The sequence below is a fragment of the Leucopleurus acutus genome, assembly GCF_964270905.1.
Source record: "Leucopleurus acutus genome assembly, chromosome: 10".
Classification (NCBI taxonomy): Eukaryota; Metazoa; Chordata; class Mammalia; order Artiodactyla; family Delphinidae; genus Leucopleurus; species Leucopleurus acutus.
Genome location: NC_139153.1, coordinates 54,384,789 through 54,412,013, shown reverse-complemented (window position 1 = coordinate 54,412,013; position 27,225 = coordinate 54,384,789). Strand labels below are relative to the sequence as shown.

Below are 27,225 nucleotides of genomic sequence, written 5' to 3'. Positions count from 1 at the left end.
TTCTTTACATTGCACTTTCCCACTTCAGATTACTGTGCAGTTTTTGTCTTTTTATTGGACCCTAATACATCATTAAATAAGCCATTCTTTTTCATTTGCATGGCAACATTATGAATCATTTTGTAATAGTTTCTATCTGCTACCAGATCTGCTCTATATATTATGTTAGGACCTAGTCCTTTTGAACCACCTTTTATATTTTCTTCCTTGAATAAGTTTCGGTTTATATATATATATATATATATATGTGTGTGTGTGTGTGTGTGTGTGTGTGTGTATACTTTTTTTTTTTTTTTTTTGCGGTACACGGGCCTCTCATTGTGGCCTCTCCCGTTGCAGAGCACAGGCTCCGGACGCGCAGGCTCAGCGGCCACGGCTCACGGGCCCAGCTGCTCCATGGCATGTGGGATCTTCCCAGACCGGGGCACAAACCCGCGTCCCCTGCATCAGTAGGCAGACTCTCAACCACTGCACCACCAGGGAAGCCCGATTTAGATATTTTGGAAGTGACAAATCTGTGATATCTTTGCCCAGTCTCTTTTAGAATGGTATGGCTCCAGTCCTATGATATTTGAAAACTGGTGAAGCCTTTTTGACATTTCATTTCATTGGAGGAAATTTGATGCTCCCTTTGGTGGAATACCTTTACTATAGGCATTCCCCAAATTATTAAAACTTGGAAAAAACATCCCTTGAATATCCACTAGGAACATATTTGAGTTTTCCTGTCTCTTTGCCTCTGTAGCTTTTATTTTATATAGACTTTCTTCAAGTAGCTTCAAAGCAGTAAAGTGTATTTTCAGAGTAGAACCATTCACATGCCACTTAATTCCATACATATATAAAAGTCTGACCTCTTGGGTGTCTTAGGACCACATTTAGTCCATATTGTCTAACACCACAACATTGAGAAGGCATAAAAGGGAATCCAAGTGTCTAGACCAGATGGATGATAGAGAAGGGTACAAAAAACCTGTAGCAGTAAAAGCATTGTCATCATCTTTAAAAATTCATGGAGAAGTAGAGAAGTGTCACCAAAGAAAAGATGGGTTCATTCTATCCTGATTTTCAAAGAGAAAGAAAGGAGATATATTCCAAGAAATAAAGCCAGTGCTTTGATGTCAATTCCAGCAAGGATTATTGAGTAAATAATATGAGACCCTTGGGGGAAAAAAAGTCAGTGGTCACTAAGATACAGTAGCTTGTATTCTCTAAAACTGAGTTTTGTCAAAAGAAATTCATCTCTGTTGCTGAAATATCATTAGATCACAACGATGATGATGATTAATAATAATAAAAACTAGCAGTATGCTTTTTAATAAGTATAAATGTAGACTCTAGCACATAGACTGAAATGATCAATCATGCAAATATAGAATGGAGAAGGGGGTCATGATGGATTTTACCTGACTTCAAGCTCACAAGTTTTAAGTAACTGATTAGACTACTGAAAAATTCCAAAGGCAGCACTTAGTAGCACAAAAAGCCTGGGTTTTGGAGTCACATGGATGCAGTTTGAATCCCAACTTCACCAGGTCTTTGCTTGGACAAGTGTCAAACTCTCTAAGCTTCAGCTTCCTAATCTATAAAATGGAGATTATATTGTCTACCCCACAGAGTTGGTTTGATGAGTAAAGAGATTATTTCCAACATTTACCACCACATCTGGCACACAGAAGGCACTCTACTAGTGTAGTGACTATTATTTGGAACTATATTGGTAGAAAGATGTGCTTTTCAAGTGGATAAACAGTCCCACTTGAAAATCTTCACTGGGTGAGACACATCACTGTGTTAATTTCTGCCTACATATTAGAAGGGGAACATAAAAAAGTTATAGCATGTCCAAAGAAGGGCAACTGAAATGTTCAATTTCATATGATTTAAAAACAGAATATAACTCAAAATTTTTATATGTTCTAGATATTGGACCAGGCATTGGGATGAGAAACATGACTTACATTTTATGCTTATCTCCAGGAACTCAGAGAGCAGTGATAAAGCTAGGTACAGGCAATCAAGCTGCAATGGTATGGGTATTTTAAAAGAAGAAATTTCTCATAATCCAAGAAATATTCCTGGCAAAGCGAATAGTACACAGGTAGAAGCTGGTGTATTCAGGGTGATGACCAGTACTTGGAATGACTAGATGGCAGGGTGTGCTGAAGAGGGGTTATGCTGGAAACAGAGATGGGCATCCTTTCACAAAGGGCTTCCTCAATGGCCATGCTGGGGAGTCTGGGCTTGATTTCAGAGGCAACTGGAGAGTTTCAGTCTAGGGGACAGATTTCATTTTATTAGAAAGCCCACAGGGTGGCTGCAGTGTGGAGATGGGATAAAGGGGTCTAAGACTGGAAGCAGCAGATGAGTTGGGAGACAGCACCAACCTGAGTGGTAAGGGGAGCCTGAACTAAGGTGGTGGCTTTAGGAGTAGAGAAGGGAAATAGGTGAAGACAACATCGAGGCTTTGGTTTAGATAAATCATAGTTCTAATGAAAAAGAAGAAAATGAATCATAGTTCTAATGGAAAAGAGTTCCAAAAATTCATCTGGAAAATGAATTTATCAAAATTTTGGTAAAGAAAATGGCTACACTTCAGCTTTAGAAATGATGAATTTGAGGTGACTGTGGGAGTCTGGAAAATTCCAGGACATACCTATATACAAAGGACTGAAGCTGAGGAGACAAGTCAGGGATGGAGACATTATTGAGACTATTGATGACAAAGCTCTAGACATGGATAAAACATTTCAGGGAAATGGACACAGGAAAGGGCCAAGACAAAAGAATGGAGAGCATTTAAGCAGTCCCCAGATGAAGAGACCTTCACACAGAGACTTAGAAGAGAAAGTCACATGGAAAGGAGAAAAACTGGGAAACAAAGTTAAAGGAACCAAGACAGGAAAGAAGTGGATAATGGTGCAAAATGCTGCAGAAGTCCAAAAAGAAAATTAAAGGATGTGCACTGAATTTAGCAAATAGAAGGTTGTTATGATCTAATAAAACTATATAAAAACTATATTTAAAAAACTGTAAGTTGCAATGTGCTTGATACATATCAAATCCTAATAGTAGGATTCAGTAAGTATTAGAATATGAATATTTAGAGCTCCCTGGAAGAGGAATAAACTGTGAATACTCTTACACAGGAAGTGTTCTGGCAGAAGTTGACTTCCTGTTACAAGAACTATCAAGAGAGGTTTCCTGCGCTGAGCAGGAAGTTGACTAGATGTCCTTGAAGATCCTTTGTAACTCAGAAAGTCTATGAAACCTAAATAACTCTTTCTAAGGCAGAACTCAGGAAGAGAAAAACAAAAAGTTGAATAATCAGGACTCTCCCAAGAGATCAAAATAAACATGTGAATGATAGTATATACCGCTAAGAAAACATATTAGATCTTAGATCCAACATGGAAAAATAAAGATAGGATTTTCAGGGGCCTATGAATAATGCAGAATTCCTTTGAAATGATAAGTTTCAATCATCTTCAAGAAGATATGCATTACTCTTGTTCTTTTCAGGGAAAGATATTCAAGTACTAGATACTCTGTGTGGTTGTGTTCATTTACTGTTTGTAATGTTCCACTTAACACTCTCACTGCCATCTGCTTCACAGTGAAATATACGTATATATCATTATAGACTTTGTTTTTTCCTAAATTGAAAACCTTGCAGTTTTACAGACCTGGGCTCTCATCAAACCTGTGTATCTCTTCTCTTAAGTATGCATTAGGGTTATATTTAATCAGTGCAAGGAAGGCATTTGTTAACAAAAAGAGGCTAATCAATTTGACACTTATATGTGAAATCCAAGGTCTAAATTTACTTTATTTCTCTAAATGGATACAGAGAAAAGAGGCAAATGCAGATCACATACAAAATCCCTTATAAGTAGGAATTCTGGAGGACCATTGAAGGAGCCACCTTCCCTGCTTTGGGGCCATCTGGCTCCCACAGATAAAATATCCAGGGCAGAAGGCTGCCTAATACTTAAAATCCACCTTAACTTTCATTACAAGGATGTGAATGTTTGCATTTCCCTAAAGATGATGGCAAGAGGTTCCTCCCTCAATTTTTAAGCCTTTAGGAAGGTATATAAATAACTTTTAAATCAGTTCATTTTTCTTGTCACTTCTTCTCTCAGCTCTATCAAAAGACTGTGCAGTTCTGAGGTGTACAGCACTTTTCTTTAGACCTATACCTCCCACAGCTAGAGAAATAAAAAAGGCAATTCAAACTTGAGAAAATAAAGAGGTAATTCAACCTCAAGAAAATAAAAAAGGTGATTCAAACTCAAATTCAATCCAGTCAGATAGCTCTTGTTTCATTCTTACATGGTAAGTATGCATCTCTAGAAAATACAGACATTTTCTTCTGTAGTTATAATGCCATTGTCATGTCTAACAAAATCAGTGATAACTCCTACCAGTTCATATTAGAAATTCCCCAACTGTTTCAAAATTTACTTTTTACAATTGGCTCCCTCAAACCCTCAAACTAGGGTTCCAACAGGTGCATATGTTGCCTTTGGCTGTTCTGCCTCTTAGGTTTCTTTGACCCCGGAAGTGATCATCATCACACTCTCCTTTATTTTTCCTCATGCCACTGACCTGTTGAAGAAACCAGGTCAGCTGTACTGTGGAATGTTCCACATTCTAAACTGGTCTTCTTGCTTTTTAGTGGTGTTACCAGAAAGTCGTTTAAATATGGACTCTTCTGCTCTTTTTGCAAGTTCCTTTATATCCCTAGTTTTCAGGGAGTCTGGATTCTTAGAACCGTCTGATCAGATGCCCCCTTTGCAGACAGTGGGAGAATCCACGGCCAGGAGTCTCCGGAGCAGTGTTTCCCGAAGTCATCTGAGGACCACCATCACATCTCACCCAAGTTACTGCAACAGTCTCCACCTTCTCTCGCTTATTCTTTGCTTGTCCTCCCCTCACCACCACCCCCTCCCTCTCTTCTCATGACATCCAGCACCATCTTTCAAAATGGAAGTCAGACTCCTCTCTGCTGAAAACTTCTCCAAAGATTACACTTGGAATAAAAGGCAAAGGTCTTTACCATGACCCGCCTGGCTCCAGCAGATCTGGTCTCTGCCAACCTCTCCACACTATCACCGACTATCTCTCCCCCTTGCTTAATGCACCTTCTTTTGGCTCCTCAAACACACAAAACTCTTCCTCTCACTGTTGTGGCCTCTCCCGTCGCAGAGCACAGGCTCTGGACGTACAGGCTCAACGGCCATGGCTCACGGGCCCAGCCGCTCCGTGGCATGTGGGATCTTCCCAGACCAGGGCATGAACCCGTGTCCCCTGCATCGGCAGGTGGACTCTCTACCATTGTGTCACCAGGGAAGCCCGCACACAGAACTCTTTTCAGCTTCAAGCCTTGGCAGTTGTTTGTTGATTCTATCTAGAATGCCTTTCCCTCAAGCATCTGTGTGGCACGCTTCTTACCATCATTCAGCAGGTCTCAGCGCAGAGGCAACCCCAGAGGGCCCTACCTGCATCCCAACCAAAAAGGCCACCACCATCCACACCCCCCATTTCAGCATTTTACCCTATTTATTTCCATTATAGTACTTCCCATATCTGGAACTGTCTAATGAGTTATTTGTAATTACTTATTATCTTTCATGAATCTGTTCTACTGTTTTCTTAAGACTTCCCCCAACTTGATGTTTCCCATGTAATAATTTGCTTGTTTATTGCCTGTCACTTTCCTTTTGAATGTAAGCACCATGAGAGTTGGGAACTTCCCTGTCTTATATCTCCAGCACGTAGCAATTGCTCAGTAAATCTTGTCAAATAAATGAATACCAAAAACTAGCCAGATTGCTTATATACAGGATACACTCCTAGGCTGCAGTCTCTAAGTGATTTTTATTATGTTAAAAATTGCTATAAAGTATATGCTATAAGAAGAGCTAAGCAAACCTCACACGTTATATTTCTTAAAAATCAGAATTAAATAATATTCTTCATATTTTCCAACCATATATTTTAGAAAAAAACCCCAATAATCTCTATCTTTGTAACCACCATATTTCTTATATATAGCAAACAATGCAAGAACAAAATGACTTATTTTCCCATTGCTCCAAAGCTAATATGCTCTCATTATTTTATAAAAAGAGAAAACTATATGCATTATTGTACACTCAATTGATTTTTCACAGAAGCACCACTATAGCACAGTTGAATATTTGCAGTACAAGCATTATGCAATTTATATATCAAGATACAGGTCATAATTTATTCAGTATTATCCTTGGTAATTATTATTGAGCACTGTAATTTTCAATACTTAAAGGCAAGTGTGTTCTCTGAATCCAACAAAGGAAAAATACTCACTAATAGAGTAAATTAACATAATGGACTCTATGAATTAAGCTAATGGCTTGTTTCTAAGTCTGCAACACAAAAACCAATGAAATATAATAGATTAGAAAATTACCACCTTCATCACTGTTGACTGACAAAATCACAAGCACAATTCTGTAATCACTTACTTCCATCAGTAATTTGAATCCTTCTCTTTTCTTGATTTCTTCTACTAGGTACCTAAAAAAAAGTCACAATAATATTTGTAATCTTCAATCTAAAAAATCCATGAACATGGCTGACATACAATAAAACTATAATTTCTGATGCAGAGACAAGGCTTAAAAATAAGTAAGGGTACATATACAGGCACAGGTCTGTATTTAGACGGATACACCTGAGCCTACTGCAATCCACTGGGGCCTGAGTAAAAAGGTACATCTCTTTGATGAGATGATGTCTATCTTACATGTTAGCATCAGACTTCAACCCAAGTGTGAAAGCCACACAAAGTAGATTGGATATATGTCTCATTCATATTCTAGATGGGAATTTAGCATAGGTACTTAAATTATCTAGCTGGCTTGGTGGTAAAAGTTTTTGGTGTTTAGTCTTGCTTGTGTGTTCTTTTAAGATCAAGGAAGTGCAACACCATCCTTCCCCAGGCCAGGCCAGAAGGAAGAAAGACTGATCACTGGTATCATGCTAAAAGTAAGTGGGTTGTAGCCACTGATAGAATGTCTATGAAGTTATCTTGAATGTCAGGGAAAAAAGAATTATCATGCCATAAGCAAAGGGCACAGCTACATGAGATATGGAATGTGATGGAGAAAAGACTAAAATGACATTGAGAATGAGAGTAAATGAACACTGACTCTGCCCCACTGGGCTTGGTTATTGTCTAAATAAAAAGATAAACCTTCTGAACAATTGGCCTTGAAAACTAGTGATTTGTTCATGAGCTTTGAAAAGTTCATAACACTTGACCCAGTATTTCAAACTTGGGGGTCAAATGTAAGGAAATGATCGGAGGTGCTGACAAAAATTTACTTTCCAGGGTATTTTGCAATTTTATATGTTATAGCCAAAAAGAAAGGAAGGAATGAAGGAAGGAAGCAGGCAAGCAAGCAAGCACTGGCTTTGAAAATCCTGTCCGGTCATATAGAATTATGGTACCATCATATGGAATTGATTGTGTAACTAAATTACATATATTCAATTAATACTTAGGGACAACAAAGAAATGCTCCTCTTTGGACCTCAATTCCCTTACCTGTAAAACTGGAATAACACATTCTGATTTTCCAATCTCAAAAGGACGTTGTAAAAAAATTAAATAAAATCATATGTAAAAAATTGTATAGAATATAAACTGGAAATGGGGGATTATTATTACTATGTTTATTTACTAGGATATTCTAGAATGTGGATATGAAATACACCAGTTAATGGGATGAAGTTCTTTTTTCCCAAACAATCTTTTTAGCTTTTTGCATAAGGTTAAGTATTGGTGCTTAGCATACAGATTATATCATTTTTAAATTATAAAATATCTTAAAAAATCCTATCGGTATTAACTGGATAATATGAATCTTTTATTTTGAGCAATAATGTTGTGACACCACACATGTGCGTGCATGCACGCGCGCGCGTGCGCACACACACACAGATTCACAAAGTATTTGATGTTCTTTCTATATACTCCTTTCCCTGAACGTGTTTTCAGGAGATGTCATGTAGCTGTAAAGTTTTTACACCGTTAGCACACTGCCTAACTTTCGATAAAAGCCATTCCAATGGTCAATAAACATTAGAAAAGATGCTCAAGATCACTGGTAATCAAAGAAGTGCAAATCAAAATAACAATACTAAACCTGCTGCCCAGAGGACACTGGAAACAAATTTAAAGAGGGACAACATCCAGTGCTAGTGAATGTGATAGAAAGCTGCTATAAACCTTTCAAAATTAATAATACTCGTAGCTTCTGATCCAGCAAACCACTTATGAGATGCTGGTCAACCAGGAAAACCTCATCAACACTAAGACAGATAGATAGAGAGATAGATAGATAGAGATAGACAGATAGAGAGAAAGAGAGAGAGAGAGAGAGATGCATACACAAATGTTGCTGCATCTAAATCTACATGTGCATGTGTATGTGTGTGCATTCCATACGGAATAATTAGAAACAAGGTTAATATCCAGAAATTGGCAAAGGGTAAAATAAAATGTATTATAGCAACACATGTACTACGATGCAGCTATTAAAGAGGATGGATTATATCCACTTCAATTAAACCACAGGGATGCTCATGACGTATTAGTAAGAGATGGAAGCAAGGGACTGAGAAATGTAGATAATATGATTCTGCTTTTTAAGAAAATGTAAAAAAAAGTAAAAGCATAAGTGATCCCTCTCCACATGTATATATGATCATGGAATGAAGTATGGACGACCACATCCTAAAGACATCCTTGATGTCTACCTGAGGAAGCAAGAAACAGGATGCAGTGGGGAGGTAGAGACTGTTTACTCTCTTTTTATACCTCTGCAAAGCTTCATAGGTGTGGTGACTCATAATTTTTGAAAAGGAAATTAATAAAAGAAAAAATGCAAATCACAAAACAAAATAAATAGACATATACAACCTTTATCTATACAAGGAAAGCTTCATGAACCCTTTTTTTCTTACCTTTTCAGGCACAAATATAACGACAATCTGCTAACTCAGTGCCATGAATCCATTCTGAGGGGGCCTGCACTAATCCTGGATACCCCCAGGTTATGAAATCCAGGCAACGACTCTAGAAAATTCTAGTTGTGCAGTTGATCAACTTTGTGATTCTAGGCAAACTCCTCAGACTCCCTGAGCCCTCCTCAGTTTCCTCATGCACGTAATGGATGTGGAACTAGATTTGTAAACTCCTTCCCCAACAGATAAGACTGTTAAGATGAAACTTCGACACACTGCCCATAGTCTCAGCTTAAAATATCTGTCAAGGGCTTCCCTGGTGGCGCAGTGGTTGAGAGTCCGCCTGCTGATGCAGGGGACACGGGTTCCTGCCCCGGTCCGGGAAGATCCCACATGCCACGGAACGGCTGCGCCCGTGAGCCATGGCCGCTGAGCCTGCGCATCCGAAGCCTGTGCTCCGCAACGGGAGAGGCCACAACAGTGAGAGGCCCGCGTACCGCAAAAAAAAAAAAAAAAAAAAAAAAAAAAAAAAATCTGTCAAACTGGCTAACATTGCTCCTGGGAGAAAGGCATCCTAAGGCAGAGCTGAATCATTTCAGTTAAAACTCTGCCTTTTGCAAACCACGTGGATCAATGCCTCCATGCAGTCACTCTCAGAACCTGTAAAGCCCAGTGTAACGAACAACTGAACTGAGGGTGGAGGTGATTTGGATAAAGAATTATAACAATAATAAAAGGTTTACACCAGAGTTCCCAAACTGTGTTCCTTGGTACACCATGTTAATAGGTTTCCCACATGAAAGTGTTCCATTCAAATAAATTTGAGCAAAGCTAGGCATATCCATTAGATTGCTTTTGCTTAAAATTAGAAGTGTACTTGGCTGAATTCATGAGAACATTTATTGAGCTGGCTGGAAAGTTCAGTAATGTCACCAAGAAACAGGCATTTTCTATTATTTCAGCCTGCCATGTTCAGAGTGTTAGTGAATTCACTTGTGTTCACAAGATGGCAGCCATAGCTCCACACATCACATCCATATGTGACAGTGTCCCAGGAAGAAAGAGAGGAGGCTGGAGCAAAATGCATTTTCTCTTAATTTCTATTTAGGTAAGAATATTTTCCTCAGAAGACTTCATAGGATTCTTCCTGTATCTTATTGACTGAACCTAAGTCATATATCCATCCCTAAGCTAATGACTGGCAAAGGGGATACGCTTAGGTCAATGTTCCCAGCTGGAATACTGCTATCTATATAAAATTGAGGTTCTGTTGGCAAGGAAAAAGGAAGAATGGTTTTTGGATGAACAGTCAATAGTGTCTGCCTACTGGCTAAAGTTTAAAATGTTCCTATATTACAAGCCCCTCAGAGCCTTTAATGTGCTAATGAACACTTTGAATCTCCAAGAGAGGACCAATGTATTGGTTAGCATTGTCAAAACATATTTGACCGTGGAAACATTTTTTGGAAGAACATCTATTAAGATATCCTGGAAGTCTATTATCCCATGGAGCGTAGGTTCAGAAATGCTAGCATAAAGTGCCTCTTCTATAGGGTACCTACCCTCTTCTTAAATAAATGCTTAGGGACTTCCCTCGTGGTCCAGTGGTTAAGAATCTGCCTTCCAATGCAGGGGACTCAGGTTCAATCCCTGGTCGGGGAACTAAGATCCCACATGCCGCAGGGTAACTAAGCCTACACGCTGCAATTTCTGAGCCCGTGCCACAACTAGAGAGAAGCCCATGCGCCACAACAAAGATCCCGCATGCTGCAACTAAGACCCAACACAGCCAAAAATAGAAATAAATTAATTAAATTAAATAAATGCTTAAATGAAATGAGTTTTGGGGGAGGGGATCCAAATAAGGTTTAAGTCACTTCTGCCTACATTCATAGGATGATTTATTCCTCGCAACTTTTCAGTGTATGGACACAGCCTAAAGACAAAATACATTTAAAAAAACAACAACTCTATTCTTATCTGATACAAGCCAGAAAAAAAAAAGATATACATTGAGTTTTTTGATAAAACTCAGGAACCATAAAACACTTCTACCAAAAGGCATCCAGATAAATGGGTTCAAAAAGCAACAATAGTGTCATAAAATTCACAGTCCTTCCCACTAAGCTTAGCAAAAAGAGGGAAGAGAGAAAAAAATACACATTAGTAAGTTTTCACCAATCCTACTGGGTAAAAAACTCATTTTATTAAGATCCTGGCTTAGTTTTGAAATGTACATTAATGAAATCTTGCTCTGAAACATTTCCCTCCTTAGTTCCATGAGTCCATTTAACAGTTGTGCATTTCACTTGCCCTTTTGCAGGACATACATTCCTTTCCAGAAATAGCCTTTCCAGTCCCTTTCTCAATTCACCAGCCACTTGGAGTCTCCCTGGAGCACTCTGGACCAAGTGCCTCTCCCAGTGTCATCTCATTTGAAATTTCTTCTGATGCAATGGAACCTCCCAGAACTCCTGGGATTTTTTTCCATATGCTTTCTGTATGCTCTGCATATATGAGAACATATTGCATGGCATGTGTGATTCATCACAGACACCTACATGCTACATTTTACAGCATTGTGATGTTTTTAAAATTACAAATATAAAGAAAAAAATGAAAACGTTGGCCCTTCTATAGTCTTCTAGACTCTCTCCCTCTCCTCACCTAGAGAAATACACTAGCACAAAATTGCCTTGTGTTACTGCTTACCTTTTCCATACTGGTACCAATAAATCCCTCAGTGTTCATGCAAGTCAGTGAAATGAATTCCATCTGAGAGATTACAGAGATTGTGTGTCAGAGGAATAGATAAATGATACACTGGAGACCTAGCAACATAGCAGAATGGGAGTTCCTGACCTGTTTCTTGTTCTTGAAAAGACTTACGCACATGACTCTTCTAGATTTGCTTTAAAAATTACCCCTTAGTGAATATCCATTTAACTTGAGTGTTGTAACAAAGGCCTACAAGGTGCCCTCAGCAACAAGTAGCGCTGGGTACTGTAACACGTTTTCAACTTTTCTAACTAGATATCAGAGATCACAATCACCTTGTGCCCGAAATGGTGGTTTTAATAAACCTCAGCCTTCTGGGTTTCAATTATGCTTAATAATCACATGCTGCTTTAGGTTCCCAGTGTCACTGGTTTTCCAACAACCAAAGGAGAAAGCGAGTTTTTTGTCATTAATATTTCTTGAGAGAAATGTTATCTCATCCATTGGAATGACAAGGGTCAAATGGAAATTAGGGAAAGCCTCAGAGATCTTCTAGGAACTAATTAGTTCCTTCTTGCTGGATTTCTGACAACTCATAAAACAGGAATCATTGTCCTCTTGAAAAGGTCTGCTCTTGCTTTCCCAAGGGAAGAGGGGACATCTGATCAGGGTGATGGCTGTCCATTGGTCCATCAAAATCTGGTCATTAAATCTTAAGGTCAATACACAAATTTTAAAACTAAGTTCCATTCAGATTCAGGAACATGGAAATGTTGTTTCTATGGAATCAGTGCAATCCTTACTGCAATATGCCAGGGGAAAAGACTTGCACAGCCTTCTCTGTGTTTAAGAGACCTGACCTAGGTAGGGCCTGTGGGAATGGGCATCTTATCTCCCTTAGGCTGCTGATGACAGATGTGTACCACAAATAGTAACACAATTGTCATCTGCAGCTTTACTTTGCTAGAGTTGTTATCTACTGGAGAAAATCATACTTCTTGGAAACAAAACAGTGTTGGTCTGACCTAGAAATTAAGCCAAATATAGTCTTTTGACAGTGGATGAGAATCATTTTTATTAGGTAAACTGTAAAACAAGTGGCTGCAGGTCAGTAGGCTTGATGAGAAATGGTATTTTAACTCCCACCAGCCAGTGGTTTGAACCGATTATGCTGGCTTATATAGAGTATGGTAGTATAGAGTTAGTTTGTACTGGCTAGTGAGAGCCAATTGTTAAATAATCAGAAATTTACCAGCCGCGACTGTTGGTAGCTTGCAATTTTCCACAGTGGGAATATTTACACCATGGAAATTGGCAGACATTACAAATTGGGGCCTTTTTCCCCTCCTGAGAAACAGTTTACCAGTGCACAACTGCACATAGCCTCCAACTAATAGAATAGACCTCAGAATTCAGAAAATGTTTCCTCTTTCCTAAAAAGCAGAACCACATTCAATTTGAAAAGACATAAAATCATGAAAATAAAGCACTTGTGTTGCTAATGTGAAATAATTCTTAATCCCAGAGAAATGTTCTCCAAGTTTATAATTTCACATTCATTCCAAGTGACATGCCTAAAAGGACTCTTCCTTGGCACCTGTCACTGGGGATGGGGGAAGATGATGGCTTTTGCCCACCCCAGGAATGGACTGTTGGCTATCAAGAATGTGGAAAGTTAAGGCAAGAAAACCATTATGACTAGTGGCATGACAGAAAAGGGATTATTTTAAATATAGGTCACAGAGTCTGCAGTGATGCTCACTGAAATGTTAATTCAATTCAATTCAACTTGACAAACATTTACAAACAATGTACTGTTGAACTGAACTGAAATGTTTACACTTATCCTCCTGTGATATTTCTCTGCAAAATTAGGAAGTAACCTTAGACTATAAATTAAATTCCACCCTGAGATGAATGTTAACTTTGTAATAAATACGATCATCAAATATTTACATCTAGCCTTGTTTCAAGACACCTGTCATCGAATTACTTAGCAGCTTTGATAAAATAATGCAGAGTCTAGCATACTTAAATAGTATGAGAAAAATACAAACAAGGGAACAGAGCTTCCTGAACTTTTAGTTTAATGGGCAACTATGGATATTTGTGGTAGACAGTTTCATGTTTTCACCACTGTGTAGTTATCTCCCCACTTCTGACAAAGGCACTTTATCCCTGCTTCTAACAGAGGTACACTCCTCACCCAGTGTCAGTATATTCTATATACGTAGGAGGAGTCGACAGTCTTCCCAGTGCCAAGGGAGAGCATGTGACTCAATATCACATTTCCCTGGCAACAGTGATTGATTCAGATATGGACATTTGCCTCATTCAGAAGGAATTAAAACTTTCCTTGGGATTGTTGAGAAAGGAGCACTCTTTCCTTTTGACCTTGAAGTTGAACCTGGGAGGCTATAGATCTGACCCTCCTGGCAGCTACCTTCCTACAGAGGAATAAACTGAACATGGAGGAGAGCAGACCTGATTGATGAACAGAGATTAAGGCCTGGCGATCTTGTTTAAGCCCCTAGAATAAGCCATTCCATAGTCATCACTACACTGGTCATGAGCAAATAAATTAACCTTTCTTTGTTTATCATGTCTTGAATGAAGGTTTATGTTGCTTACCAACAGACACAGTATTTACAGATTTTTCAAACTACTTTTTAAACCAAAATCAGCAGAACTGCTGACTTCTAATAGTCCTCTGAAAGTGCCAAAGCCGTCTTTTTCCCTGTCCTTATATCTAAGCCCTTCGCCATGTAACCTTGCAGTTCTTTCTGCCTCTTGACATTGAGTTTGGCCATCTGACATTGAGTTAGGCCATCTGATCTCCTCTGGTCACTGGAATGCTAATAGACATGATGCAATCAGGAGCTTAAAGTATGCTTGCCTTCTTGGGCTTCTGTTACCACCATTACAAAACCAGGCTCTGGCAGGCCTGTTGGTCCAAGGAAGATGCAAGACATGCAGGCAGGAGACCCAGACCCTCCTCCTACCCCCACAGCCGCCGCAGGATGAGATGAAGCCACTCCAGCCAACTTGCAGACCTCTTAGAATAAACGATTGCTGCTTTAAGATACTGGGTTTTTAGACAGTCCTCAGTGATGCTCAGAGCATCACTGTCACACAGAGAGGCGCATAGGGCACCCATACCTCTTCCCTATAGAGAGAGGAAATTGTTTAAATCTCTTAAGGAGACACTGCAAGTTTCTGCAATTGAAATATGAACAGGGAGTAAAGAAGGAGAGATTATCCAAACCAGAGATCACAAACTCTGATGCTTCTAGTGGCCAAGCAAGTAAGAAAATAATAACTAATAAAACTCATATAGCATGTGGCATATGCCAGGCACCATCCCGGGTGTTTTACAAATATCAATTCATTTAATTCTACTAACAGTTGTTTGAGTTCGAAGCTGTTGTTACTTCCATCTTACTGGGACGCAATGGAGGTAAAGAAAGCTTTCGCAACTTGTCCAAGTCACAAAGCTTGTAAATGGTGGAGTTAACTTTTGAGTCCTGGCTATTAGCATTCTGTGCCACAGTAAAACAGGCTCAACATAAACCAGGGGGTGTGGGGGGCACTGTGGGTCTCCAGAGTCAGGCATCACCATGTTCAGTGCCTTGTCATCAGGTGGGACTGAGAATACTCTGATCTTTTGAGAAAAACCACAAATCTAGATTTTTGACGGTCTCCCCATTAAAAAATATTTGGAATGTTTGATATTTTAAAACACAATCCAGGTTAACCCAATGGAGCTCAGGCCCAACAAATCACATTCAAAACTACATTTGGCCATGGGCTGCCATCCACACACACTGGTCCAAGCTTACCAGCAGAGTCTTGCTCTGGTGGCAAGCACCCAGCACCTGTATCTCAAGAGCTTTCCTAGTGTCATTGAAAGTGGTTTCAAAAGCTTTGTCCTTACGTTACAAGAAGGCAGCAATGACGGTGCTTCCACATCACCCTTACCTGTATGTCTCTCCACCAGCCCCACATTCTCACAGACCATCTTTTCGGGTCCTTGAAGTCACCAGGATCTCTCCCACACCCAGAGATTTGGGCCTGGTGCTCCCTCCTCCTGAATCAATCTTCTCCCCTTTCTTCATTGGGTCTTAGTTGAATGCCACTTCCTCCAGGAAACCTCTGACAACGTCCCTCAAGAACATACTAGGGAACCCTCCCAAGTGCTTCTGAAGCACCGTGTACCTCCCTTTACCAAAAACTAGGTGCACCTGTATTTTATCTGCTTTGTCACTTGGATGTATCTCTCACTAGGTTGGGATACTGGAGGGCAGACGGTAGAACTGCTTTGTTGGCAATTCCTAACACATACTAGGTACTGAGAAGATGGTTATTAGATGAAAGAAGGAATACATATATGGCAGAACATCTTTCTATTAGACACCCAGGGACACACACACACACACACAGAGCAAGTACCTAGATAAAGCAAGAGCGCGGTTAACTTTTTCCTCAAGGCCTAATGTGCCCAGGGCCTTCCAGGTCATCCAGAACTTGAATGCGTCCGGTCTTCTGCTACATTGGATAGACTTGTCTCCTGTATCATAGCTGACATCATAGAATTTATCCTGTTGGAAGAGGTAAGATGCCTTGGCAGAGTAGCATTTCTTAAGAAGGTCCTTTCGGGGAAAAAAAAAAAAAAAAGGAAGAAAGACAAACTGTAAGACTGTCCATTTTAGAATGCAGTTGATTTCAAAAACACATGCCCACCAACAAAACCTGTATAATATTCTACCACTTTGCGCACAAAGTATTTGGTCTCGCTCTGTGACTGCCCTACGTCAGGAACATTAGGTGTGTATTAACTTTGAGACACAGATGACCTGTTGTGTTTTCAGAAAAACCAAAAACCCCTCAGAGTTGAGAATGCTAAGTCCATCTTCACAGTTGTATTGATGAGTATTAAGAAGCTTTGAAATGATCATATCATCATCTGTATAACATATGACATCAAGATGGGTCAATTTCTCAAGATGAAAAAAAAATTGTCTATAACTCACTCAAGGCTCTGTATTAGAAAAAAAATATCCAACATATTGTACATACTTTATACAATTTCACAGGCAAAAAACTAGGCTTTTAAATCCAAATCCTTTTTTCAATTCATATCCATATTGAAAAGGCCAGAATTGACAGTAACCCAGAGATTAAAAAAAAAAAAAACCTGAGGAAAGAGTCAAACAAGAGTCAACACGATTTAACCACCACTAAACAGCACCTACAATTCCATAGAATTGTGGGGGCGGGGGGAGGTTGGTCTCACACAGGTTTTATTTGCAACCAAATTCAATTTGCATTTACTGACTGGTTACTTCTCTCTATGATTTACCCTGGGTGACAATTTGCCCTGTTTATTATCATTCTAGAGTCTTTACTTTGACCTCAAATTATTAGAGTTTAAGCCCTATTTCCTTCAATGTCATGTGGGATCTAAGAAATCCCAGGTATCCTAGCCCATCCTTCACAGCCCCACAATCCCCTGAGCATCTTCACTCCTAGAGAATACCCATTAGAACCTTCTGCTTCCCTAGCATAACCAAACTGCTCAACGCCCCTTAATCACTAGGTCATGCCCCATTTGTATCTCTGTTCACACAATTTGCTTCTCTTTGTCTCTGTTTTAATGTATTTGACACACTTGAAAGAATAAATGCAGCATATTTATAAGTTGTGAAGTTTACTAACACTGAACACAGTCGCCTCTCTTTCTCTAGGTCTGCCTTTCCTTTGGGTCCCATCTCAAGTTCTGCTTCCCCCCCCAGCTTCTTTATCTGCCCATCACGTTGGACTACCTTCTTCTTTTCACATTTGACTGCATTTGTTGCCTTTGCTCCTGTGCTGCCCCTACTAAGTGAGCAGTCCCACATATTTTCTCTTCGTGAGGCCAAGCAGTTTCTTGAGGGCAGGAATCATTTCCTGTCCATGTCCACATCCACAGAACTTAACACCATTGGGCACAAAGACCCTCACTAAGCAGTTAGGGTGAGGACACCACCCCCCATATTCTGTACTTCTCTCACATCCCCCTGACGTTTAGTATGAACAAAATAAACACAGATACAAGAACTTCTCATTTGGTGCATCTTCCAAACTTTAACAATGCCGAACCATCAGTGTTGTACAGGAAGCTACGGAGAAACTCCCCACGAGTCACGGAAGTCCTAGAAAATGATTCCTCCTGAAGAAAGAATGTATTACATGCCTCATTTGAGTGATCATCATGTACTTAAAGAATAAGGAGAAAATCTCAAGGTATCACATTCCAAACAAAAGCACACATTCGTTGTCTTAATAACAATACTGTCTTGCGTGGACACTAATCTGGGTATTATATGCTCCAATACCAAAAAGTATGATTCTATAATATGTAAAAAATGATACACCAACTATAGTCAAGAATTCCAAAATCTGGCTCATCCAGTATCCAAAAGTAAACTGATTTTAAACTAATAAAGGGATACTAGTAAGCCTTCAGCCTGGCTCTGATGGGTAATATTGGTAGACACAGGGGAAGAGGAGATTGCCCCGACCTGATCAGTAAGGTAGAAAAAGCCCTTATTCTTTAATCTTTACTATAATTCTATCATCAATCTCTCAACTCTGATCACATCTGTAACCACTGCATCTCCCTACCCTCAAAGGTCAGGAAATTTGGTTACTGTTTCCATAGCAACTACAGCCTGACCATATAACATTAAAAGACCACTGTAGTTTAAGGGAAAACCACACGCGCACGTGCGCGCGCGCACACACACACACACACACACACACACACACACACACACACCACACACTTATACTTGCATCATGATTATGAATTTACTTTCATCAACCATGAAAGATTCAAAAATTCCCAAAGCAGATGAACTTTGGACATGTCTTGGGCAAGTTTCAGTGCCTTCTGTTAGTGACTGAAAGGGAGAGGAAGCCCATCCATTAGAGGAAGACAAATGGCATCATCATAGACAAATGGAGAAGCAAAGAGCCCAGAAAGCATATCACAGAATGAGTGATTACCCTGTAGTCATGACACTGTTGATCTCGCTGCACTGAAAAATCCTCCTGTTTTGGGAAGGTTTCATAAAGAACAACTAAAAGTATTTCGATATTTACTTTATCAAAATAAATGAAAACTTTCCTCCCAAAGTCCCTGCTTTGCATTTTAGTTTCTATCTTTGTATTAAAATGGATGAGCTGTCTTTAGTTTTAAGATAGACATCAACTAAGAGAAGATGTTCAGATCTCCAGAGAAAACATTTTAGAATAAGTATGGTAAAAGTTAACATTTTTGAAAACATTTAATTAGTCACTGCTGTGCTATCAAAGAGAAGGACCATGCTCATCTTTATATTCTTAATCCTAGCAGACAGTAAATACTAGTTATCCGAATTCTAGAAACAAGTATTCAATGAGAATGCCAATTGCTCCATATTGTGATAGCGTCTCAAACAGTTCTCAGGAATTAGGAGACATTGGGTTAGGATACACACAGTGACAAGTGAAAGAAATGCAATCAAAGTAACTTAAGCAAAAAGGAGAATTTTTATAGGCGCATATATTTAACAATCCAGTCATATATAACCTTCAGGCATAGTTGGATCCAGGATTAAATCTACAATCTGTCTTTTTCCTCTTGTTCCGTTTTCTTCTGTATTGGCCTCACTCCTAAAGCAGAAGGCTGGGAGGAAGCCTTGGAACAGTGTCTTCCAATAAGACCTGTGAGCCCAGGGGGAGGCTCTGTTTAGAGAGTGATGAGAAACGTAAAAGAGGCAGCCTTGGCTGGTGACGCTACCCAAGCCGAGAGACCACTGGCCTCCCAGCCTCAATCTCTTCTGAAGCCAGTGGGCAAGGGAGCCCAGGAAATGTGGTTCCCAGCAGTCAGGTCCCTTGCAGAGCAAAGCTGAGGAAAACTGGAGAATGAATTATACAGTAAAAAGAAATGACAAATGACAAGCACACTACATGAGTGTAGAAGCCACAACATTCCTTTTCACCAAGCATGTAACAATCATGACCAGAGCTAACATTTATGGAGTCCTTACTGTGTGTCAGGCACTGTGCGTGGATGAATTCATAAATCTCATAACAACCCAATGAGGTAGTTCTATTATTTTTCAGTGCCATTGCACAATGTGTGGAAACTGCAACCCAGGGAGGTTCAGTTAATGACGTAAGATCATGTAGCTACTGAGTGGCAGAGCTGGGTTTCAAACCGAGGCTGCTAGGATTCAGGGTGTGAACTCTTCACCCATTATATTCTACTCTCTCTGCACTGGAGCTTAAATATTTGTGGAGGAGAGGGACCTGTAAAAGCTCATGAAGAGTTCTTGAACATGGCAGCAGAGAATATACCACAACAGAGGTCAAAGCAACCCACATCCTGTTTCAGATTCTTTTTTTTTTTTTTTGACGGTACGCGGGCCTCTCACTATTGTGGCCTCTCCCGTTGCGGAGCACAGGCTCCAGACACGCAGGCTCAGCGGCCATGGCTCACGGGCCCAGCCGCTCCGTGGCATGTGGGATCCTCCCGGACTGGGGCACGAACCCGTGTCCCCTGCATCAGCAGGCGGACTCTCAACCACTGCGCCACCAGGGAAGCCCCTGTTTCAGATTCTTACTTTGTTCCTGTAAATACGACTTCTAGTCTTACTAGTGTAATATCTTCTCTGTAAAGCATTTTGAGATTTTTTCTAAATACTTGTGACTGGTGATACTTAATTTATCACCAAAAATACATCCTGGATTATGAGGTTACATATTTTCATTGTCAAAATTAGCTAAGCCATCTTTGATTTCCACAGGCCAGACCAGATCTGCAGGCTCTTTCCAAGGAGTCAGTGACCACTCCCAGTCCTCACTTCTCGCAACCATGTTTTTCAGCTTAACAAAATCTCCTAAAAACTCTTCCCGTATGGCTTTTCACATAATCTGTCCCATATCACCATTATTTACATGCAAGAAATTGCCTAGACGCCTTAGGAAGTGGGTATATTAATCATCTTTGTACTAATTAAGTCATTCCAAAATGAGGTATTGAGGACTTTTATAACAAGCACTATGATGCCAGGAGCTTAGATATATAACCCCATGGAGGTACAACACATCTAGGCTCACACTTGTTGATCGAATGTGCAAAACTAAATTTAGACTGTGAATAGCAGGAAGGCTTGGTTGCAATCTAGAATACAAAAGTGAATTTTAAAAATGATTATAGGGCTTCCCTGGTGGCGCGGTGGTTGAGAGTCCGCCTACCGATGCAGAGAACACGGGTTCGTGCCCCGGTCCGGGAAGATCCCACATGCCACGGAGCGGCTGGGCCCGTGAGCCATGGCCGCTGAGCCTGCGTGTCTGGAGCCTGTGCTCCGCAATGGGAGAGGCCACAGCAGTGAGAGGAAAAGATTATAGCTTCTGATGTTGTCTTTGTTTATTTATTGAGGAAACATTTTGAGAGCCTGATTATATGCCAAAATCTGTGCTAGGCACTGGGGCTGTAGTGGTAAATGAGAATGCCACTATTCTTAAGAACTTTAATGTGGAAATGGGAACGGAAACCCAGGGAGTTACAGTACAGAGCAAGAAGGAGCAAGAAGGAAGGTCATCTTTCACTAACTTAGAGGCATTAGCACACACCACTCCCATATTTTCTTCTGAAATGTAAATCTTCCTTAAATTCGCCCAAACCATGGGTTAGAATGAGTGGATTCGGAAATGAGGAGGCTGAACTAAAAGACAGTTTTAAGAAATGCAACTTAATACTTTTAAGCAGTGATGGTACCTACAGGAGAGGGTAAAGTCAGGCTCAGTGTCTCAAAGAATGTGTAAGGGCTTCTATAAATAGGCAAGAAACATTTGATAGCACAGAGAACACTTGGCAATACTTCTGCGTGCCCTACACGCATTTAAAAATAGTTCTATCAGGCTTCTCTCCTAGGACAGATGGAGATTTTCTGATCTTCCCCAGGCAACTATCAACATACCTTCTCTGTTAAAGATTATCTAAAACAGTGTTTTTCAGTCTCTGACTACAACCCACAGTAAGAAATTATTTTTCAATAGTGACAGCATCCACTCTAAAATACATGAAACTGAAACAAAAGTTTCTTGATAGAGTATCCATAACTTCTACATGAAATGCATACTGATATTTTCTATTCCATTTTATTCTCACTGTTCATTAAAAGGGAAAATAAAACCCTGATGTGACTCATAGTTGACTATATAACTCAAGACCAATTAGTATGGTGGTTCTTAACCCAAGTTAATATTAGAATTATCCGAAGAGTTTTTTGAAAAATAGCAATGCAGGGTCCTTACTCCAGATCAAAAAATCATAATCTTTGATGTGGGGTAAGGGCAATGTTATTTATTTAAAAAGCTTCCCAGGTGACCCCATTGTGCAGCCATGACTGCAAAGCACTGCTCTGATGGGTCTTCACCTTATGTTGAAAATCCTGATCTAGAAGTTTTCCTCGGCATTACATTCACATTGAATCTAGAAAACTCTCGAGTGTTGAGTTTTCACCAGAGCATATAAACCAGCCTGATTATCTGCCTTCTTTTTGTGCTGTGACTGCCAATCATCCAAGTTTTATTTGTGTGTGAATACAAGTGAAGAATGACTTTAGTCCATGCAACTAAATAAAGAGCATACAGGTTCGATATGAATAATGCTGGAGTCTTCATCGGGGGGAAAATGCTCCGAGCTATGAAACTTATGTCCAAGGATTTGGTGTGGATGTGATGTGAAAAAAAAACCCCACAACCTTAATCTATTACACTTTTCGATGTGCTAGGTGTTTGTGATGGGGGACAAAGATTCACTTGTTTTTGGAAGCTTAATCATATCAACATGGATACGAGTAAACCTCACTCACTCAACTGAGATCTTGCATTACTCCCATCTCTGAGTTTCTACAATTCTACCTGATACATATCTATTGTCACCCTTCTTGTTGCAAAAGGGAGTTAAGGCAGCTTACAAAAATACGATATGGTGGGATTAGAAGAGAAAAGGAGGAAGGGGAGGCAAGACAGCAGGGAAGGTAGGAGGATGAAGGAGGTGGGGACGAGGGGGAGGGGGGGAGGACACGGCGTCCATTCCGACAGAAAAGGTGATGTGGAAACACGATGAAATGTGGAGTGACATCTGTGCACAAAAGGTACGCCAGAAGGAGAACGAAAGGGGACAGATATTTGCCAAGGTCTCAGCACACCCGGTCCCACAGGCACAGCAAAAGCGTCAAGGTGTCACTTGCTGCTTCTGAGGGCTGAGTCTTGACTGTGAACTGTCAACTACATCATGCTGCCCCATCGCCTCACTCATCATTCATCTGTAATTTGAGGATAATGACATTGCCGTTGCATCCCACCTCCCGGGGATGGGTATTCATGGCACAATGTTTAGGTGAATGTCTGGAAGAAAACATTTATTAACGCAAGACATATTTCTTCAGTCTAGATGGCTTAGTTGCCTCTCTCCAAAATAGGTGGACAGACATAGATGGAAATGAGGTCTTTCAAATTGGACAAAATGGACACCGAGCAAGTGTGCTGCTTTGGACGGGGGCTATGAGAGCGATTCTACAGCAGGAGCACAATATTTAACAAAATAAGTCTATGTCTCCAGCTTATTGCAATGCTGTTCACAGGGGCACCTTCAGCAGCAAGGCTGCTGGCCTACATTTCTGGGAGTTTTAGCATCCTTGAGAGGTCTGGCCTCTGAGGCCTGGAGCACAGGTAAGAGACTGATTTTGCACAGGGAAATGCTACCCAGGAGGGCCATTTCTGAAACACAGTTCCCTGATTTTTGTAAAAATCCCATGAAAGGGTTGTTGGAAATTGTTGATATTACCATAACCATGGGCAATCCCACGGAAAACTGGCTTAAATAATAGTTTGAAATGAACTAGGAAGCACTTGGTAAAAACCTCTGAATAGAACCTGGGATGTAGTGAACAAAAGCATTCTTTTCCCAAAGACTCATAAAATACAGAAATGTGCTAAAACGACAAAGAATTTTCCCACTGTACTCATGGACATTTGTCCACACAGAAGAATCTGTGCATTCACATGTGCCCTCAATCTGGAGAGAACAAGGAAACAAGAAATGGCATGCACAGGGTGCCCAGCACATGGCTGGCAGCATTCTGTGCATTTTTGGACATTCTCTCACTCAAGGTCATAGCACTTCTTCAAAATGGGAAGTGTCTCCATTTTACAGATAAAATAATGGAATTTCAGAGAAATTATGCGACTTGTCAAAGTCACACAGGGCAGAAGCAGAGGCAGAATCTGAACACAAGTCTTGCTGGGCATCAAGGGCCCTAGGTGGAGGGAGGTATGCACTGAGAAATCGTTATTTAATCCCAGAATTTCCTAGTCAAACTGTGGTCCCAGAGCATGGGGAAGACAAAGTCCTCTCCTCTGGAGGTTCTAAATCAGGGAGGGCGAGTCTGTAAACGAGCTCTGTAAACAGCCAGAGAGTAAATATTTTCAGCTTTAGAAGCCATGGGATCACTGTCACGGCTATTCAACTCTGGGAGTGTAACATGAAAGTAGCCATATGGGATCCTTAAATGACCAGATCACACATTCTCCATTTCGGACTGTTTAGAACAGGTCAGAAATCAGGCAGTAACTGGGGTGAAGGCTTCACTCCGACGCTTACCCCATATCCTCAAGCCCTTGAGCAGACCTCTGCTCAGAACCTCTAGGAAGGCCCTGTGCGCTGACAGGTCCAGTGCCCAGAGGCACAGGAACTACAAATGAACCACAGCTATCTTTCTTCTCCCGGCCTCCCCAAATCTATGAAATTGGTACAGTGATGAGGGACAGCATATCTTCTCTATGATTTCATGTAGCCTGGAACCGATGAATGACATTTTTGGTCCTAAATAATTATGATAAATGCCCTGAATGTAAGTGATGCCCTGTCTCAAGGATGCCTAAAGCAATGGCGGCTTTGGGGGACATCCCCATGTGGGGAAAGTTAACCCCCGCGGGTCCCCATCACTTCATTGTTAAACTCTACAGCCAAAATCAGACTCTACAGTACACTGAAGATTGCTGGCTCCATGAAGTTCACCTCCCCACCCATCAAGAGTGAGTCAATCCCACAGCACAATCTTTTTAAATTAAAGAGACATATAAAGAACTTCACTCCCCTGGAGGTTTTCCTCTTGGATTTCAACTGAACCCTTTAAGTGGAAGGCATCCTATAACTCTCATAATGGGAAAACAAAATCTGTTAAAGTGACTAACCTTCTAACACTTGCTGTTGCTACCTCACTGGTAGAAAACAATCTTTTTCTTATTATATATAAATTCCTGGTTCTCAGTAGTTCTGAAAAAAGCTATGTATTTCATTGAATTTCACTACATCTCTGGCAAGTTGGATATTGAAATGGCACAAAGACGCTGACAATACTCTAAATGAATGCATTGGTATTTCTGTGACTGGGTGTCGAGGGTTTAATCTGCACTATGGTGCTGTCTAAAACTGGTAATAAAACAGAGGAATAATACGCCAAGGTAAGATCCAAAGGACATATAATAGTGACATGTGCTACTCCGTGACAAGGGCATAATGAAATGTACTGGGGAGAGAGTAGCCTTATGAAACAGAAGCTGTAAACTTCTTTCTGACAACTGCTGTGAGCTAGAAACAGGCAAGATGCAATCCATCTACCTTGTTCCATTTCAGTTTCTGGGCCAGGTTTAAAACTCAGCAATCCATTAGTAAGATGTCACAGCAAGAGATGGAAGACATTTATAGTACACAATTTAGGCTCTCTGCCTGGTTCCCAGGGACTCCTTACTTCCCTTCTCTCCCACAGAGATGGTCACATCACACCGTTCCCCTGCCACATCCCCATGGTCCCAGCTTACTGGACCAGAGGTGGAGAAGACAAGGAATTTGGAATGAACACTGCGAGATCCTAATTTAGCTTGTGTTCGTCTTTTGGGTAAAGATGTAAACATCATACTGTGAAGTGCCAACTTTTACCTGTCACATGAACTTAAAAACAAATAAAATTGTTATGAATTTCAAAATGATATCACTTTGGATATGCAAAAATGATACTTCACTTTTCTTTCACTGAAATCATTTCTGATTTTGAGCTATGTTTATTTCCAATGCAAACTATTTAATTGGGTCACTTCCAGAAAAACTCAAAGCTCAAACTGAGTGATTTCTCAGACCATGCAGACATAAAACATGGGCAATCGAGATTTTTCCTCTGAGAGTTTTCCTCCTCTTACTTTTTGTTTAACGTCGTTGGGACATTCACAAATGCCACTAAGGAGGGTTATCAGATAAAATACAAAACCACCTATTAAATTTGAATTATATATAAATTTCATATAAATTCCTAAAACCCAAAATTTTTAGTAAAAGTATTATGCCATGCAATATTTAGGATATACTTATACTAAAATATGACATGTCATTTATCTGAAATTCAAATTTCACTGTGCATCTTATGTTTTCAATTGCTAAATCTGCCGACTGAAGCTAAGGAGGGGACATCTGTTTTTGCAGTGTGGTCACCGCTGTCCTTGTGCTGACCACCTGACCATCTCTAGCTCTTTCCAGATGCTCTTTCCTGCTTACGTCTAAAAACCTTCCTTGGGCTGTGGTTGTCAGATCACGAGTCATGCTCCTTGCTTCTTGACCCTATTTCCAGTCTCCCTTGTGCCCCCCATTCATTTTCAGTCACTTTTGGTTGCTCTTCCCACCAGCCACTGTGAAGCCTACAGGAGAACTGGGGGTATTCTCAGGCACTCTCATGCCTTGGATATACCCGCTTCCCATCTCTATTTAATTTCTGCTTTCCAGATTGACATGAGAGGTGGGGGAGAAGGGAGCCTTCCCAAATCTCTGAGCCTCACCTAGAACTTGGGCCAAGAAAGGAAAGAACCCACATATTCTATTTACAGGGAAGTTCTGTTTTTTCTTGAACCCCCTGGGTTTGCTTATTCATGTTTAATACTTGGTTCTTCTTCAAACACTCTTCTCCCCGCCCCTCCCCCTCAAACTTGAGGACTGTTTATCTGCTTGGGAAAGAAAATGCAAACTAAAAGTGGATTCTGGATGATAAGATGTCCTTTCAACTTTTGAGTTTAAAAGGTAAAAATTCATCACTCTTGATCTCTGCTTTCATTTTGATTATCTGACTACAATAAAACAAACCAGAATTTCATAACACATCTTAAGCACTTGGAAAGTTAAAATTACTTTTATAAATCACCATTGGCTCGAAGAGTAAATCAACACTGTGATTATAGATTAATTGGGAAATAATTTAAATGAGAATACTCCAAAACAAAATTTAAGGAGCTGAGCCAAAACTGCCCTCAAATGTAAAATAACATTTTTACAGAACAAAAACATAAAGAAGCAGGAGTAAATGAATAACAATTAAATAAACAATAAAGATGTGACTTGAAAAAATAAAT

The 27,225-nt window shown here is 40.2% G+C and overlaps 1 protein-coding gene across 1 annotated transcript in view; it reads right to left on the bottom strand.

The window, feature by feature from the left end:
* The window catches only part of GADL1 (glutamate decarboxylase like 1), a gene marked incomplete at both ends in the record, with an annotated part of 265,368 nt that overhangs the window by 78,827 nt on the left and 159,316 nt on the right, over positions 1-27,225 (bottom strand). Inside the window, 2 exons of the mRNA XM_082848395.1 lie at positions 6,513-6,564; positions 16,186-16,385. Coding sequence (XP_082704521.1) covers positions 6,513-6,564; positions 16,186-16,385 — 252 coding nt within the window. The remainder of the gene's footprint in view (positions 1-6,512; positions 6,565-16,185; positions 16,386-27,225) is intronic.